Raw genomic sequence first — 18,285 nt, forward strand, 5'->3', positions numbered from 1 at the left:
GAAAATGCTATCTTCTCTCTCATTCCCTATACCTTATATTGCTTTTTCTCAGAACGTATTACACATAAATTCTAGTACACTAAAACTCAGTTCACCCAGAACAATTGTTCATTTCCTAACTTTTAACTTCCATTATTTTACAAACATGATTTTAAAAAAAAGTGGTCTTGTAGTACCTAGAGCAAGGGTGGCCAACCTTCAGCTCTTGAGCCACATGTGGCTCTTTGCTCAAAGAAATGCGGCTTTCGCTAGTTTGGAGCCCGGAGTGCTCACGGCCGCTCTGTGCATGTGCCCAAACGCCTGGAGGGGGAAGTGCGTGGCGGCAGCTCCATTGAGACCCAGGCATTGGGTTAGAGCAGGGAGGCTGAGGTGCCTGGCTCTGGGAGAGGGGAGGAACATTGGATTAGAGCGTGGGGGGAGAGGGGACTGAAGCACCTTAAACTCAAAGTCTTCATGGATGCAGAATAAGGCAGCCAACACAGATGACACACATTTAAATTCCAGGCAAAAAAAAAATCAGCATGTACCTGGTTTACTGTGTGTTTCTTTAAAGAAAATTCAAAGGCTATTGTTTGCCAGGTTGAAGCAATTATTCTGAGAATTGAGTCTCTCCTTTATTGTTTTTGAACTTGTCATATTTGCAGTCTGGGACAGACCTGAACTTTTGGAACTATAAAAAAGCCATAATCTTCAAAAGTGGGGGGAAAAAAATGAGGAAACCTTACTAGAGATCAACAAGCTGGAGTGAAACAGGCACTTCAAATGGTGCTAATTTACTTCAGTTAAGTTTAATTTTAAAAAAAGTCACAGGTAATAATAGAGCAATAATGTTACATTTAAAATACATGGTGGGGGATGCTAATTTTTAGTCTGAGACTATTACTGTATTTTTAAAGGTTTATTTATTTATTTGATGATTGTTCCTTGTCAGGTTCTCTGAAGATGTATGGACTGGCTGTGAATTTAAGTGACGAGACTTTTGTATTGGTTTTTGTCCAAAATGTCCTGTAATGTTATTTTTATCACTACATTTTGTGTATTATAGATAGGTAGGTAGACAGATAAAAATAAATATATAATACGTGGCTCTTTGCACTCTATCTACAGCTATTTTGGCTCTTAGTGTAACTGATTGGCCACCCCGACCTAGGCAGTGGTTCTCAAAGTGCAGTTTGTGGACCACTAGTGGTCCATGGCTGCCTCCCAAGTAGTCTGTGGCTTGAGCTCAATGTGTGCTCCCTCCACTCCCAAATGCATCAGAGAGCCCTTGCGGTCACTGTGAAGCTGCAACACCAGCTCTGGCTTCCCAGTCTAAGGGAGGCGAGGGCATAAAGAAAGCCCCGACTTGGAGGGGAGGAGGGGGTGTAGAGAAGTGTGGCCACCAAGCAGCTGTGGTGGGGGTGTGGCTTTCTCACTGCATCTGTCCCCTCCAGCTGGAAATGTGAGAGCAAGATGTCTGGGGATTTCAGGGCAGTGGCGCTTCCTAGCACAGAACCTCCCCACTGTTGCTTGGCCAGGGGCTTGGTCCAGCTTCCCCGGGAACTGCTGGAGTTGCTGCCCTTCACAGGCACCCCAGTAGGCACCGATGCCTCCTGCGCCTAGACAGAGCAACTCACTAAACCCTCCCCACCCAGTCCCACATAAATTTGGGAGCTCCTGGAATGCAGGGCTTTCTGCCAGGATGGTTTAAGACTGCAGAGCCCCATGTCCTGTTGTTGCTTGCACGGATTCTACTAGCTGTGCCTCTGGTTGTTGAGACACAGACAGGAGAGAGCCGGGAGCTGTGTCTGCTAGGCAGAAGGGCATGGCCAAGGCAGGAGATCTCAGTGAATGAGGGTGTTTATCTGGGGCGGCTTCTCAGTAGGTAAGGGCAGTAGCTTTGGGGATTTCTATGTGAAGTGTGGGTGGAGAGGTAACTTGGAGTTTGAGTTGTGGGGATCTCAGTACATTGGGGTGCCCCCTTCTCTGTGTGAGGATCAGCGGAGGTGTCAGTGCCCCCCACCCACACTGCATTCTCCTTCGCTCTTGCTCCCTCCCCCTGGTCAGACACCCTACTTCCAGCCTGCTTCTGTACCATACCTCCCACCCAACTGCGTACCCTCAATTCCTCCTGCACCCTATCTGCCCAGATCTCTTATTGACAGAGGAGTGAGGTGTCTCAATTGGGGGCCACATCAGTAAGGGGTTTTTTACTTCTCACTCATGTGGTCCCCAACTGATGTTTTTGTGGGACAGTGGCCCCCCCAACCCAAAAAAGGTTCCCTACTCCTGCCATAAATAAAGAAAACATTGAAACCTTTTGTGATGTTTTGTGTTGGACATAAATTAATCTTTTACTTTATTTAAAATGAAGTTTGATAAGCGTTTTCTCTCTGTCATATTAGTTTATTCTGTTTAATCATTTAAATCATGCTCTCTAGCTACAGCACTAGCAAAACGGATTGAGGGTAATTATGTAGTTAACGTTGAGTTTCCATGAACAACTGGTGGTCCATTGAAAGGTTTGCATTGAGCCAGGTGGTCCATGGGCCAAAAAGTTTGAGGACCACTGGTTTAGAGATTGACAAAAAAATATATACAGTATCATGCGCTTTCATGGGCACAGCCCACCACGAAAGCCCATGGCACTATAGATATTATATTGGTCTCTAAGGTGTTACAGGACCACTCATTGTTTGAAGTTACCCTTCTGGTTTTAGAAAACCGAGATAAGATGCTGATTAATGAAAGTAAGTTGTTTTCATTCTAATTGTACTACTGTCACTTTGTAAAAATAAAAGTGAATGAAATATTGCTATATAACCAGGGCGTGACAAATTATGGAAAACCCTACTCACCAGACAAAGGGACTCGCACCCCCCCCCCAAGTATTTTTTTAATGGCATAAATTCCTAATAAGAATAAGAACAGTAATTACTAATACGTTCTTAATAAATATCTTATAAACTTCTACTTTTTCCCTCTGCTGCCATGTCTCCTCCCCTTGCTCCATCAGCTCCCCTGGTGCCTCCTGCCCCCCAACCCCTCACCCTCCTCTGCTGTCCTGACTCCTGCCTTTCTGCTTCACCCCCAGAATCTCCTGGCACCTGCACCCTCCAGGTTCCTCCCCCTTCCCTCATTGCCCCTGCCCCCTTTTTCCCTGATACTCCGCCCCTCAGCCGCCATTCCCCTCTCTCATGCCTTGCTCCATCCCCACCTTCCTCATGTCCACCCCTTCTTTCAAGCCTTCTCCCAGCACCTCCCCCTCCTCCCTCTAGCCCCCAGTGCCCTTACCCTCTCCTCTCCCAGCATCACCCTGTTCCCCCTCCCACTGACAGCTCCCCTCCTGCCCTTTTCCTCATTGTCTGCTCTTGGCCCCCTGGGATTTGTCTCTCCTGCACCCCTGTCCCATGGTGCCTTCCCCTTTCTTCTTCTTCTCCTGGCCTCCTCCCCTCCCCTCAGCACAAGCCCCTTCCCCATATTTTTCCCCTCCCCACAGCCCAGCCCAGCTGCTTCCCCTCCCCCAGGGCCAAGCAAAACATTCCCTCCCTTTTTTGTTGTCATTTTTACACGTTTGCATTTTGCAATGGGTTTTTTCTTTGTTTTCATTTGTCCCAGCATTTTAGCTCTATAAATAGCAAACAGCATTTTCATTCATTTTTTTCCATAAAGGCAAAGGCGCTTCAAGTGAACTCCCCCTTTCACTGCTGCTGGGTCACAGCAGCCTTTTCCCTGCCCTGTCCAGCGCCTCCCTATGGGCAAGCACCCCTCACTCCCAACCCACAGTGGAAACAGGGTGCAGGGACAGTACAGAGCCAGGGGGAGGGAGAGAGGGGAACAGGAGGCACAGAGGCGGAGGGACGTGGGGAGCAGGGTGCGGTGGAGGCACGGGGAATGGGATGCGGGGAACAGGAGGGGCAGAGGGATCGGGGTCTAGGGGCAGTGCAGGGAATGGGCAGCACGGAGCGGGGGGAGCAGAGTGCGGGGTGCAAGGGTGGCGCAGAGCCAAGGGAGAGCAGGGAATCCGGGGTGCAGGGGTGGTGGGAGCCAGATGGGGCGCGGGGTGGGTGCAACGAGCCGGGCAGTTGGCAGGGAGGGTCTCTCGCCGATGAGGAGCTGCGGCCGTGGCAGGACTGAAGCCAGTAGGACGGTGCCTAGCTCCGCCGAGCGCCGCAGCCAGCTGCCGGGGACACGCAGTCAGCTGCCGGGGCTAAGTCCCACCAGTGTCCTGGCGTCTGCCGGCTCCGCCTCCTTGTGCCGCAGCTGCACGCGGGCAGCAAGGCGCTGAGAATCGCCGCAGTTTCCCCTCCCCAGCAGCGCTCTGCTCCTCCGCTGGCCAGTGGATTGGATGGGGCCACGCCGCTTGTAGTGCGGGCTTCAGCCAGTCCATTACAACGGCCCACCAGGCCAGTCCGCCCTTGCACTTGCCAGCAGGCAAAATCTACTCGCCACGGGCGAGTGCATTTCTGAGCCCTGTATATAACTGTTTTGATATCCAGAGTACCATTTTGTACCTATAAAACGTATTCACAAGCAATGCCCAATTCTGTGTACTTTTTGAGAGTTGATATTTTACATTCAGAAACAAATTCTGGGCACTGCTTCATCAAAGTTAAAATGACAATACCACAGCTATGATTGTATGCATGCTTGGTTAGGTCAAAATAATTCTTAGGTTTCCTGTGTGTTTTGCCAGTATATTATTTCTGTTCCTGCTGATGCTTTGTGGAGCAAGTATACAATGGATATTGTCAGGATCTCAATTAAGACTTGGCTCCTTGTCACCTTAGTAGTGCTTGACTGTCATAACACCTGAGTGACAAGGTGAATGAGGTAATATCATTTATTTAACCAAATTCTGCTGGTGGAAGAGATGCTTTTGAGCTTTGTGTAAACATTGAAAGCTTATCTTTCATCAACAGAAGTTGGGCCACTAAAAGTTTTTACCTCACTCAAGGTCTCTAATGACCTGGAATGAAGACTGCTACTGTAACATTTTACACAACTACATAGTCTTGCTAACAGTGATGATCCCTTGTAGCTAACTTGTATAATAGGAAATGAGGTTTTGGGGAGCATGAATAGATGGCATTGCAGCAAAGAGGTGAAGAACTGTGGTAGTATTAGTATTTCAGACACAAGCACAACATTGAATGTTATGGTCATAGTTAATTGCTAGATCAGCTGGTGATCTCGAATATTGTGAAACTTCCATGGCAACAGGTGTTTTACTGAAAAATGACATTTTGTTAGGTTACGGGGCATCTTGACAGTGTATGAAACTAAGTTCTTTTGTTTGTAGAGCATCTTTATTCTTGCGATGAAGAAATCTATAGCTAGTATATGCACTTCTGTTTAAAACTCTCAAGTATTTAGAACACTAAGAAAGGAGAGGATAAAATTATCTGCTTTCTAAACTGGTATAACTGATAGTTGGAATGCTTATTTTTTTTCCAAGCAAGTGAAAGCAAACAATTCTTAAAGATGCTCCTTTTATTTATACAGGTTGGACCTCCCTGGTCCAATGTGACAGAATTTGCTGCTAAGGGCTCCAAGCCAGCCGGCTCCCTCCACCCTGGGCTGCCTTTGGCGGCTGGGATTCTCTGGCTCTGGCTTGTGCTGCTGTATGCAGCCATATTTCCCCAGCCCTGTGCTGCCGCTGGTTGTCAGGTTTCTCTGGCTCTGTGCTGCCGCGGGCTGCCATAGGCAGCTAGGCTTCTCCGATCCCTGAACCTGTGCTGCTGCGGGCACCTGGGCTTCTGTGACTGCTGGCTCTGCGCTGCTGCGGGCTGCTGAGGTTCTCCAGTCCCTGACCTCAGCACTGCTGTGGGTCTTCCCCGGCTCTGGCTCCGCTGCTGGCCCTCCTGACATTAGGCTCTGGGACGCACTGGTCCAAGAGCATCCGTGTATCTCCAGGCTTTCAGTGGAGATTGGAAGCAAAATACCTTGGCTAAATATTACTACTAAATAATTTTACTCACCATAGTTTATGCTCCAGACTAGACAGCTCTTTAAGTCCTGTCCCAAAGGCCTTCTACACCGCTTTAATAGGTGTCATTTTCAAAGTCCTATGAAACCATCTAGGAATTTTGCTATGTGGACTCTTAGGCTATGTCTAGACTGCAGGCTTCTTTCAGAAGAAGCTTTTCCGGAAGAGATCTTCTGAAAACTCTTTTTTTCCAAAATAGTCTACACAGCAAAAGTGCATCGAAAAAGAGATCTGCTTTTTCAAAAGATAGTGTCCATTTGGTGTGGGCGCTATCTCACATTTAAGCTGTGATTACTATGGATGAAGTGGCCACCAGGGCACCTGTGCTTTTTCCTCTTTCCTCTTCTTTCGAAAAAACTCCCTCTTCCCCATCCACACATGCCTTTTTCTGAAAGAGCTCTTTCGGAAAAAGGCTTCTTCCTTGTAGAAAGAGGTTTACCAATGTTGGAAAAACTTCTCTGTTCTTTCAAATTTTTTTTCGAAAACGCAATTGCAGTGTGGACATAACTGGAGGGGTTTTTTTTCCAGAAATATGTCTGTTTTTCTGAAAAAACTCTTCAGTGTAGACATCCTCTGTGCCATAAAATATTACCCTCACACTTAACCCAGATCTGTTGTGTTATCAGACGTTCATATGTTAAGTTAACATTGTGAACCACAAATTTAGAATTCAAGGGATCTCTCCTAAACCCAATACCACTCACTATTTATATCAATAGTCTGGAAGAGTGTACATGTAAAATAGCTGCTGACTTGTAAAAGTTTGTGACACAGATTGGTGGAGTGCTAAATGCTGATGACAGGGTAGTCAGTGATTTGCACTGCTTAGTAAGCTGAATTTATTTGATCAAAGACCAATTACTGTCATGAGGGCAAAGATTTTGTCTCGGATATTTTTAGTAAAAGTCCTGGTTAGGTCACAGGCAATAAAGAAGTGCATGGAAGCCCATGACCTGTCCCTGACTTGTACTAAAATATCCAGGACAAAATAGCCACTGAGTAGCTTTTGAGCTGGATGATCACTGCGGGGGTCTCCCCTCTCATGGAGATAGAGCTCCAGAGTCCCTCCGTGACCTGGGGCTTCAGGAAGTCCCCCTGCTGCCTTGTGTGTGGAGGAGTAACCCACAAATCCTGGCTGCTTTAGGAAACAGAGGGATCCTGCATCTCCCAGCCAGTGCACTGTGAAGTCATAAAGGTCTTTAAAAGTCACGGATTCCATGACACAATCATAGCCTTAATTGCCAAATATAAAGCTGTGAATTTAGAAGCAAAAAAATGAAGGCCATACTTGCAGAACTAAAGACAGTATACTTGGGAGCAGTGACTCTGAAAAGAGTTTAAAGACCTCTAATGAGGCTCTGTTATATTCACAGTCTATTTTGGTTAATCTCAGTCATAGGATTTTTCTTAAATGTATTTTATTACTTCAGCTATTTAAATCTGAAATTGGTGTCGTAGTTATAGGCAGGGCTTGACAAATCACTGAATGGGCGAGTAGATTTCAGCCGGTCACCCCGTTCACCGGTGGCATGCGCATGCGCAATGCGGGTCTTGCGTATGTGCAGTGCGGGGCTGGCAAGTAGGTTTCGCCGCCGTTTGTCAAGCCCTGGTTATAGGGGTCCTCACCAAAGGAGGAGTGGGGGGGGATTGCAATATTATGGGGGGCATGGGTGGTCGGTGCAGCCATGTGGAGGGGCAGGGACCCAGCCCCACTTACAGTCTATCCCCCTCTGCTGAGGCCCTGCCCTCACCCCCACCCCCACCATGGGCAGGAGAGCAAGTAGGGCAGGGTGCTGAGTGCGCATGCACCCCATCACCACTGTTGTGTGGCTATGCCTGGCGGTTTGGGAAGGTAAAGCCTTCCCCCACCTAGCATACTGGACTCCCATGGAGGGGAAGAGGTTGTAAGCTACCCTTCCTAGTTTGTTGCTGCTCATGGCAGTTCTGCCTTCAGAGCTGGGCAACTAGATAGTGGTGGCTGCTGGCTAGGAGCTCAGCTCTAAAAACATAGCTACCACCAGAATTAACACAGTATGAATGGCATAGTATGGTATTGTCTCCTCTTGTTTCTGTGCTGTTGGTAGAGGGTTGCTGCCTTCAGAACTGGGTGCCTGGTCAACAGCTCCCACTCGCTAGCTACCTAGTTCAGAAGAAAGGGCACCCGGTCTTCCCCCATTAAATCTGGATAGTATAGTGTAAAATACACTAGATCAGGTTTCCTGGCCTGATGTGTGGTGGTTTTTTTTCCCAAGGTTGTAAACTTGGTATGGGCCTAATCATCAGTGGAGTAACAACTGAACATGAGCTCCCAGTGTAGTGCTGGAACAAAACAGGTTAATACGATCCTTGGACATGTAATTAGGGAAGCAGTGGTGACAGATTAAATATTGAATGCAGTTCTGGTGTCAACCTTCTTTTTTAAGGATGTTGAAAAATTGGAGAGGATGCATAGCTTCAGAACCACTTTTTTGAGGACTGAAAAGTCTTACAGCAAGAGACTAAAGATGCCAAGTTTGTTTCGTTCCTTTAGCCAAGTCACCCCCTAATTTTTTTTTAATGTTGTGCAGATACACTCTCAGAAAATACCAGGTACTAGAGAGCTGTTATATCTATCAAAAGGTATAGCAAGACCAACAGCTGACATTCAAGGTAGTCAAATTCAAATTAGAAGCAAGGAACAGATTTTTAATTAACCATTGGAACAAATTACCAAGGGAAGTGATGTATTCTGTCCTGAGATCAAGACTGGGTGTTGTCTGGCAGATGTGCTTTAGTCATACACAACTTATTGATTCACAGAAGTAACTGGATGAAATTCTATGTCTTGTGTTGTACATAAGATGAAATGATTTAATGATCCCTTCTGATTTAGTCTCTGAATATTGTCCATGTGTAAGTGCTTCAGTTAATGGAAAGCCTGCATGTAGGTAAAGAAAATGGCTGTCAGCTTCAAAATACTTGGGAGAGAATCAGCTGTTCAGTCAATCAGTAGAGATGTTGGTCAAGATAAAGACATTCTAAACCTAAGAGTGCAGTAAAAGCTGTTTTACAGAGTGGAAAAACTAGTTACTGATATATAATTGTATTCACAAAGAGGAAATATTTTGTAATGGAGCTTAATGCATGCAACACATGCAGAGATACAAAATGTAATTATTTGATATTGAAAATGGGGATATTTGTTTTTAAACTAGGTGGATAAGAAGAATTACTGACATTAATAGTAATCCTGAATACAGATTGACGGTTAGGGTTTGTTGTTTCTGTGTTGTGTAGTAAATCAAGAGGTAGCTTACTTAGATTATGCCTGCCGTAGTTTATGTATTAGTATTATGAAGCTATCAGCTGACTAAAATTAGTGTTAAATTAGTTTTGTCACACTGTAAACATCAGATGGGTACATAGCTATGAGCACTGTTTAGTATGGAACACTGTAAAATAATTTAAGTTCTTCTAATGCAGTTGTCCTTTAGAGTTTGGGATGTAATTTTTTTCTTATGTATTTTAGGTATCAAGGAGTGACTCAACACTTGCACCATGCGTGAATACAAGCTAGTTGTTCTTGGCTCAGGAGGTGTTGGAAAATCTGCTTTGGTAAGTAGTATTACATTAACCACTGTAACTAATAGATCTCTTGAAGCAGGTTGGACACTTTTTCCTACTAATTTGAGGCCTTGTTTTTAGTTAGCAGGTAGATGTGCTTTCATGCATACACAATTCACCTCTAAAATCTGGGATTCTGTGGTCTGGCAATATCTGTGGTCAGGCATGACCATGGATGTTCCAGGATCAGAGTCCTAGTGTGCTGCACAGGGGTTGGGTGCTGGGATCCGGCGTGTGGCTCAGCTGGGCTGCAAACGGGAGAGCTGGGAGTGGTGCACAGCTCAGCTGGGCTGCGGGGGATGGGGGAATATAGCGATCACTCATAGCACCAGTATTCCTATGTTGGCAAACCCTGGCGGTATGCTCACTCAGCACGAGGTGCCAAACTCTTGTGTTCAGAGGAGATGTTAGATTGGGGTCATTAACTGATGCCTTCCTTTTGTAATGGTTACAAGGTCTTCTATATGTCTTTCCATCAATTTCCAGGATAAAGTTAAAATTAAATGAAATGACCACAAATATATGTCCATCAGTCTGTGTCACTCCCAGACTGCCCAGATCTAATCTCATGTCGGTGCACCAGTCAGCGTGGCCGTTAGCTGAATACCACACACTGCTACCTACAAATCCTAAAATAAGAGGTTCTTGATCTGGATAGCCCAACATAGACTGGGTCCAGATGAAGCCTCAGTAATAGATTTTGTGCTGCCTGTTGCACTTAAAACAGATGGTCATTCATTAAGATCTTTTAAGATCAGCAATCAGCTTCCCATCAAGGTTCCCTGAAGCTCTGTGCCCGCATAGGCATGCAGCCCTTTTCTGAGCCCCACACAGAGGTTCAGAGCTCCCTGTACAGGCAGAGAGCTTAGCTAATCAGCTGGGGAAGGGAGAGTGGGGCAGCTGCTGCCTGCTATAAATGGAGAAGCTGGCTCCAGCCCCTATTCCAGGGCTGGGCAAAAGATGATATGTGGGCTGATTCTGGCTGAGAGAGCCTCCACTGGCTCCCTGCCTGCCTTGCAGCAGCTCTGCACTCTGGAAGCTGGGTGCAGGGCCACATGTGTCTTTGAACACTGAGAGCCTGGAGGGAGGGTAGACAGGTTTCTCATTCTGCCCCCACCCCTAGTAGCTCCCATTGACCGGTTATAACCAATAGCAGCTGCCTGTTTGCATGACAGGCAGCATGTGAAGTGCCCCTCCTCCCTCATTCCCCAGGCTCATAGCATTCCGTTCAGAACAATAAACATGGTTCTGCAGCTCCCCTGAGCACGTACAGAGGGTCGAAGATAGGGACCCTGGCTAAGCAACCTACTGGGCTGCTGGCTGGGAGGTAGGTAAGGTCTCCCAGCCAGAGCCTATCTCTAGCACCCCAGCCCCTCCTTTCCTTCCCCAATCCTCTGTCCCCTTTCTGCCCTCCTACCTCATGTAACCCAAATCTTCTGCATCCCTGCTCCAGCCCCCATACACCTTCCCAGGCACTGCATCCCCTCCTCAGGTCACAACCCTTTCTCAGATCTTGCACCCCAATCTGCTATCTCTGGTCAGAGCCCAAATCCCTGCACCCACTCCTGCCCTAGGTCACAGTTGCCTCCCAGGCCTTGCACCCCCTCCCCCTCCTCACACCAGACGGTTGCCCCAGGTCACAATCCCCTACTTCACCCAAACTCCCTCCTAGATCCCACACCCCAGTCCCTTACTCCAAATTCCCTTCTGCATCCAACCTCCATCCCAGATCCCTGCACCTCCTCCAGTAATATAATAGAAGAATGTAGCCCTCAATCACTTACCAAATTCTTGGAGTGGTCCCCCATAAAAAATTATTGCCCACCCTTGTGTTAATGGCTTAAGATAAGAGATTTTTTTAATAAAATTTTTTTGAGTGGTGTAGATATCTAAAACTCTGATCTTAAATGATTTTTTTTAAATCCTGTTACTAATATGTGGTAAACTGTATTGCATTAAGGATCTGTGGTAGAGTTCTGGCTCTTATGAATCAGAAGTAGCAAATATTGGGTGTGATCCTAGCTGTTTTGTAGGATGAAACCATTTGCAACATTTTGAAACCTGCATCTGTCTGTTAGAAAGGATGATGATACATGTACTTCAAGATCTGAGGAGTAGCAGTCATGTTAGTCTGTAACTAAAAAAACTTAAATAACACTGGTCCTGTAGCACCTTAGGGTGTGTCTAGACTACAAGGTTTTGTCGACAAAAGTGGACTTTTGTTGACAAAACTATACCTGCATCTACACTACCGCCGCGTTCTGTCGACATAACGTCAACAGAACTCAGCAGTTTTTTCGATGATGGTAAACCTAATTCTACGAGGAATAACGCCTTTTGTCGTCAGAGCTCTGTTGAGAAAAGGCGTTATTGCATCTACACTGTCCTTTGCGTCCACACTGTCATGTCGACAAAGCGGCTTGCTTTGTTGACAGAACTGGATGTAATCTAGACGCTCTTTGTCGACAGAAGCTTTGTCGACAGCATCTGTTGACAAAACCTCTGTCAACAAAAGCCTGTTGTCTAGATGTACCCTTAGGCTAACAAAAATATATAAATTGTATCCTGAGCTTTAACGGGCACAACTCACTTCTTCAGCCAAGGATAGTGTTAATTTTCTTTTTATTTGATTTCATATTAAATAATCATCAGCATTTCTCCTTGTTAATTATCCCTTATTTTAATATATTTTCTTCCACACCTATGGGCTATCTAAAATATTTATTTAGAGCTACAGTTTTGTTTGTGCTGGTGGGTGCATATCCACACACTACCTCAATATTTGTGTTGCACATAAAAAATTTCAACCCGTTCAAGGATAGAAAATCTTAGAGAGGGATCACTGCTTCCCATTCTCCTGTATAGTCATACTCAGTCTTTCTCATCTAAGTTTAGGGTGACCATCTGTGCCATTTTTACTAGGACTTCCCCATATTTAAGCTGTCTTCCAGGCGTCCCAACTTTTTTTTTAAAAAGGGGCAAAATGTCCTGTATTTGGATGCCCCCTGGTGGTTCTTGAGCTCGCCAGTCAGTGCAGCCGCAGCAGCCTACTGTTTTGTTGCCAGCAGTAAGGCCAGGCACTGGCACATGATGTCTGGAGTCAGGTAGGGTGCCTAGGGAGAAACATAGAAAGAAACCAGGTAGGAGTGTCTTCCCTCCATGTGTACCCTAAAGAAGTGGGGAAGTCTGCCAGCCTTTCCAGAACATGGGGCTGAAGCCCTGAGCGCGCACACGCACACACACACACTGGCTGAAACCTCTTTCCCTCTTGCCCCCACTGCTGTCTGCAGTCCTATTCCCAGGCAGCCCTCGCTGTGGTGCTGAAGCCATTTGCCATCGCAGGGCTCAAGTCCTGTTCCTGGGTGACCCCCGCTGCAGGGCTCAAGTCCCCGCCCATCCCATTTCCTCCCCTGGCAGTCCCCCCCCTTTCTGTCCCATATTGGGCATAGGGAAATATGATAACCCTATCTAAGTTTCTCAAAGACCTATTTGCATGCTTATCCACCAGAGACCCTCCTCCCACTTAGAATCTCAACAAAGTGCTTCTTAGACTGGTGGACCCTCCTGCTGAATAACTTTTAAAATGGTCTTTTGATGGCTGTTCTAGTGGCTACAACTTTAGCCATAAAATGAGCAAGCTTGAAGCACTTATGGCTGAAACTCCATATGACATTCCAGAGGACTGGCATACGGTCGCACTAACTCCTCATTTATCACACTCGACATTAGGAGAAATTGTGCGCCCACTCAGTGTTTCCAGGACTTTTATGCTGTTATATTCACAAGACTAGACTGATCAGAAATAGATGGTGACAGTCTGGCTGTAGGCACGTGTTCTAAAAAGTCAGGCCATCTTTTCACAGAATATTGAAATAGGTAACACGTCTCACATTACCAGCTGGCTAATATACCTCTCCCACCAAACCTTAAGGCTCATCCCACCAAAGTTCATGTGGCATCCTTCTCCTGCTTCAGAAATGTGTGGATAGAAATCTGCAAAGCTCTCTCCCTGAAATGGAATAACTCACTGTCAAGCATTATGCTTTGGATTTGGATTTGGACCTGGCTGCTAAGTTCAGGAGAGCAGTTCTAAAATCACTTTTTGACAACACAGATGCAGCACAAGGCACATGCATGGTTCTGACGGATTCTTCTGTTATGAGACGCTTATCTCGCATGTGAGGGATTCTGCTTACCACAGCTGGAAGGAAGGGAAAAATCCTGAGTGGGGAGGGACACAATGACGGATCTGTTTACTGGAGTTGACAGCCACAGGTAGATTGCTCTTTGGGGCAGCAAGTTTTGTTCTGACTCTCACAATCACTTGCTGAAAAATATTTAAATCTTACTAGCGGACTGCGCCTGCTCTCGCTGTGCTTGCCAAACCCTTTCTCTTTGGCCGCTTTCACTTTCATGTCCAAAGTGGTGCAAGTGTGTGATGATGCTGTTCTGTCGCCTGTCAGGAAACACTTTTTTTATATCGAGAGAGAGAGCACTTTTCACCCAAACAGCAGTGTACTTTGCAGAGATGGGTAGATATCGTCAGGGCTTGACAAATAATACAATCTACTCGCCTGTGGCGAGTAGATTGCAACCCAGAAGAGCCAGGTTCAGGCGATCTGCACATGTGCAGAACGATCTGTGCATGCGCAAATCGCTGGATAGCGCGGCTGGCGAGCAGGGCTCGCCGCAATTCAGCGAGCCCTGGATATTGTTATCCTCATTTTTTGGATGGGGAAACTGAGTTACAAAAGAGAGGATCATTAAAAGCCGGAGTAGAACTGGGGTGTCTCTATTCCTGTCAGCTGAATCGTTTTCACTGTGACCTTTTTCTTGGCAGGGAGACACGAATATCATTATGTTCATATTCTGAGTGACATATGGAGGCTTCATCTTGCTGACGAGTCTAAATTCAATGAAGACCTAATATCTGAATGTTTTGACACTGTTACAGCATACTTTGATACAGGTGTTTGACAGTTTTTTTAAAAAAATGCACCTTGAAGTGCTTACACTATTATTTCCCAAACTATTGAAAGATGAATGTCCTCTCCAGGGAAATGAGTTGTGTGTGCAGCATCCTGTCCAGTGTCAGCCAATGCTAATAAACTTGACATGAAAATGAGTAATGTGATTGGTACTTTGGCTCTTTAATTTTAAATGAAGTTGTTGCAGAATCTTCAGTTTCCTGCACCAGGACACCATAGAATTTAGATCTAGTTTCCCATGGGTTACATGGGTTTCAAAATTAGGGAGCAAAGCAGGTAGATGAGATTGGGAATAACATAGGGTAAAAGAAAATGAGCAGACAGTGTAATGGAGACAAGATTATGCAGGTAATAAGACATAGAATTAGTCCTTGAGCTGATTTGTAGCTGCACACTCCAGCCCAACAGGAGTCCCTGTACAATGTTTAATTTATGCTATTATTTATCATGTCAATTACCAGTAAGTTATGTTTTCAGTCATGCAAATGGGTGTTCTTATACGGCTCTTTGTAGACCACTTGTTCTGAATTTTGATGTAGTTTGGCTCTTAGGAAAGCAACCTTTTCAAACCTAACTTAAAGCAAGGTCAGGGTTTGGTTGTGCCAGGACAACCAGAAGCCCCAGGAAAACTAGAGTTTTCCATAACATGCAAAGGGAAGGGCTGCTGTTCAGAGAGACATAATATGAAAGTGTCTACTGGGGGCAGGGATCCTGCAGTGTGTCCACTGGGGGCAGCTGTACCACCAATGGAGTAGCCAGCAGGGCTGGGGCTCTGCTGTCTTTCCTGCCAGCACACCAGTAAGTAGCCCTCCTGCCCCAAATCCTTGCCTTGCCTCCTAGCCCTTGGCTGCAGTACCGGTGGTGAAGAGGTGGGGGGGGGGGGGGGGGGGGAACAGGTCCCAGTGGGCTGAGGGGAGAACAGGCTCCTGGAAAGAGATGCACATCTTGAATTTATAGTACTAATAAAGTTGTGGACAGTACAAAATAGCCCTTGCATTTTGTATTAAAGCTTGTATAACATGCACACAACAGGAGTATCTGTTTACTAACTGTATTAGGTTGACTTTTTCTCTGGGGTATGTAAATATAACTTTGAAATAGCTTTAGTCTTTCAGACATACATTGTGAACTCTCATTTGCTTTAGACGGTAATTTATATAATGATATATCCACCCTAACTTGGGTGGATAAAAACTTGTAAGTATTAAAACTGGGGATGTTAAATTTTGTTTAATTAGCTAATAGACTATGGAATTTCCATCGACTACTCAATTAGTCAATGGGGGAAACTGTAGAGCCACAGCAGGGTTAGCGCCTGGCCTCAGGAGCTAACCCCGCTGTGGCTCTGTCTTTTAAACGTAGTAAGAACCACCTAGCTCTTAATACATTTGAGACGGAGACACCAGTGGGGGACCAGGCATGAGCTGGGAATTAACTGATTCACAGCTCACGCCTCGTCTGCCGCTGCGCCTCTGCCTCCCTTTCCCCCACTCCCAGCACAGCTGGTGCAGGGGGGAACCTGCTTTAAGCTGGCTTCCTTCTCCTCCTCCTCCTCCTCCCCCCCCCCCCCAGCATTGGCCCATGCTTCTCCCCTCCCCCCTGCTGCCTCTGATAGAGGCAGCAATGCGGGGGAAGTAACTAGTTGAGAAGTCACTCATATTACCTCTAATGTACTCTTGCTTACCGTTTGGGGTACCTGTTACCTTTTATCTGATTATGTACATTACATCTAGACTTATTTCTGCCTTCAGTAAATACAAGAAGGTACTCTTGTCAATGCTATGTACACCTAGAACAATATTATGTTTGTATATTTTCACATTTATATAAACATCTTAAAGTTGTATAAGATAACTTCTTTGTGTTGCAGACTGTACAGTTTGTTCAAGGAATATTTGTTGAAAAATACGATCCTACGATAGAAGACTCCTACAGAAAGGTAATGCCATGAATATACAATGATACTATCCTGACAGGACTTTAATATCATTTTTGGAACTCTAAAATGAACATTTTTAAAAAAATAGAAAATCCTTGACCATAAAATCTGAATGGTAAAAGATTATTACACCTCCAGTATCACCAACTCGTATGAAATTTATGAAATATAAATATTCATAAGTCAATGAACCAGAGTCTGCGCATATCAATATGGTTTCTGCTGAGGACAGCCACGTTTTGAAGAGCCTACTTAAATACATAATGCAAATAAAACTTTCTAATATTGCAATTTAAGATTAAATGTTTTCCTATTTATAAAAAGTTAAAGTACAACTTTGAGGTGTTGATATTGTTTATGTAAGGTGTCATAACCCTAATTGTCAGAAAATTCAATGGCTGAATTCTCTAAACATGTCTAACTGCTTAAGCATTTACTATACCATACAATAGCAGTTAAAAGTATTTGATCAAGGTATTTACAAACAGATTAGACCTAATGTTTTCAAACCCATATTGGTTGGCTCCAAACTGGTATGGCAGATACTGTCAGTGAACCCTCCAAAAGTCTATCTTTTTATATTCTCTAGTAAACAAGTAATGTCGTTGCCAGTTGCTAACTTCTGCTAAAAAAACAGTTTGGGATTTACTCCTTTCCCATCCTTAAATAAAAACAATTCTAGGTCTGGGCCCTCTTGACGATAACATTGGTTTATTATATTACAAAACAGCATCTTTGTTGGTTAAAACCAGTTTGTAACTATAACTTAGAGTCTTTTCTCAGAAATTCTTTTCTCAGAAATTCTTTTCTCATTAACCACAAACTTGTCTTGCTTTAGATGCCACATTCATTCTAACTTTTGAACCTAATATTTTCAAGATCTCAATTTTTCTCCCTATATTTTCAAAGCCTTTTCGTGGCTTCCAGATCCCCTTTATTTTACCTAAATTACAAAACCATATTTTCCTTAATTTGTACATGGGAGATACTGAATAGACTAGGCTTCCTGCTGAAAGCTGTCTACTAAGGTGGGTTGGTGCCTACTGTTGAAATTGGTGCAAATCCCACTTGAGTCAGTAGTTATAACAGGGTTACATTTGTGAAGTGAATAAAACAGTGGTTTCAAACTCTATCCCATAATGAACCGCTTAAGACTATTCATTATAGATACTGCTAATGAAATATTAAAATAGCCTTACCTTGATGTGACTTTAATGGGATGGATGAATATGTGTAGGTAGCTTATCCAGATGAGGTAAGAGTGACCTAGACTGAAACTGCAGTGATATGAGTGAGCCTTGTCCTGTTTTCAGCTGGAGAGGGTGAGGTAGGCTGTGGATGTTAAATGGTGAACAAGTAAGCATACTGGTAACCATTAGGCTTATTAGTATGCTTACTAGTTAACTGGCCCTTGCCAGTGAACCAGCTCTTGCCAGTGAACTCTGGTGGCAGGCAGCTGCAAACAAGCTAGTGGGAGCAGCAGCTAGACCTCATGGTCACAGCAGGTCCCAAATTAAACGGTTAACTGGTTAAGAGCTAATGGTTGACTGTTTTAACATCCCCAGTTTCCCACTACTTTCTACCTCAACTTCCTATTATCAGTGTACGTTAGCAGCTAGCTACCGGCTTTGTGCTGCCTGGGTGATAGCAGGGGAATCACAGAGAACCAAAAATATGTCAATTACTTTCCTGGTAACCAAATAGTCATTGTAATTGGAAAATGTTACTCACGTGAGACTTGTTCTAGCTCTAACTATATAGGAAATCTACTAAAAATCTGTTTAAAA

At 44.9% G+C, this 18,285-nt stretch overlaps 1 protein-coding gene across 2 annotated transcripts in view; it reads left to right on the forward strand.

The window, feature by feature from the left end:
* Nucleotides 1–18,285, forward strand: part of RAP1B (RAP1B, member of RAS oncogene family) — a 74,492-nt gene that overhangs the window by 38,337 nt on the left and 17,870 nt on the right. For both annotated transcript variants that reach the window (XM_075931443.1, XM_075931449.1), the window contains exons 2-3: nucleotides 9,477–9,562; nucleotides 16,430–16,498. In XM_075931443.1, coding sequence (XP_075787558.1) covers nucleotides 9,506–9,562; nucleotides 16,430–16,498 — 126 coding nt within the window. In that variant the 5' untranslated portion in view covers nucleotides 9,477–9,505. The remainder of the gene's footprint in view (nucleotides 1–9,476; nucleotides 9,563–16,429; nucleotides 16,499–18,285) is intronic.

This window comes from Pelodiscus sinensis, chromosome 1 (genome assembly GCF_049634645.1).
Source record: "Pelodiscus sinensis isolate JC-2024 chromosome 1, ASM4963464v1, whole genome shotgun sequence".
NCBI lineage: Eukaryota > Metazoa > Chordata > Testudines > Trionychidae > Pelodiscus > Pelodiscus sinensis.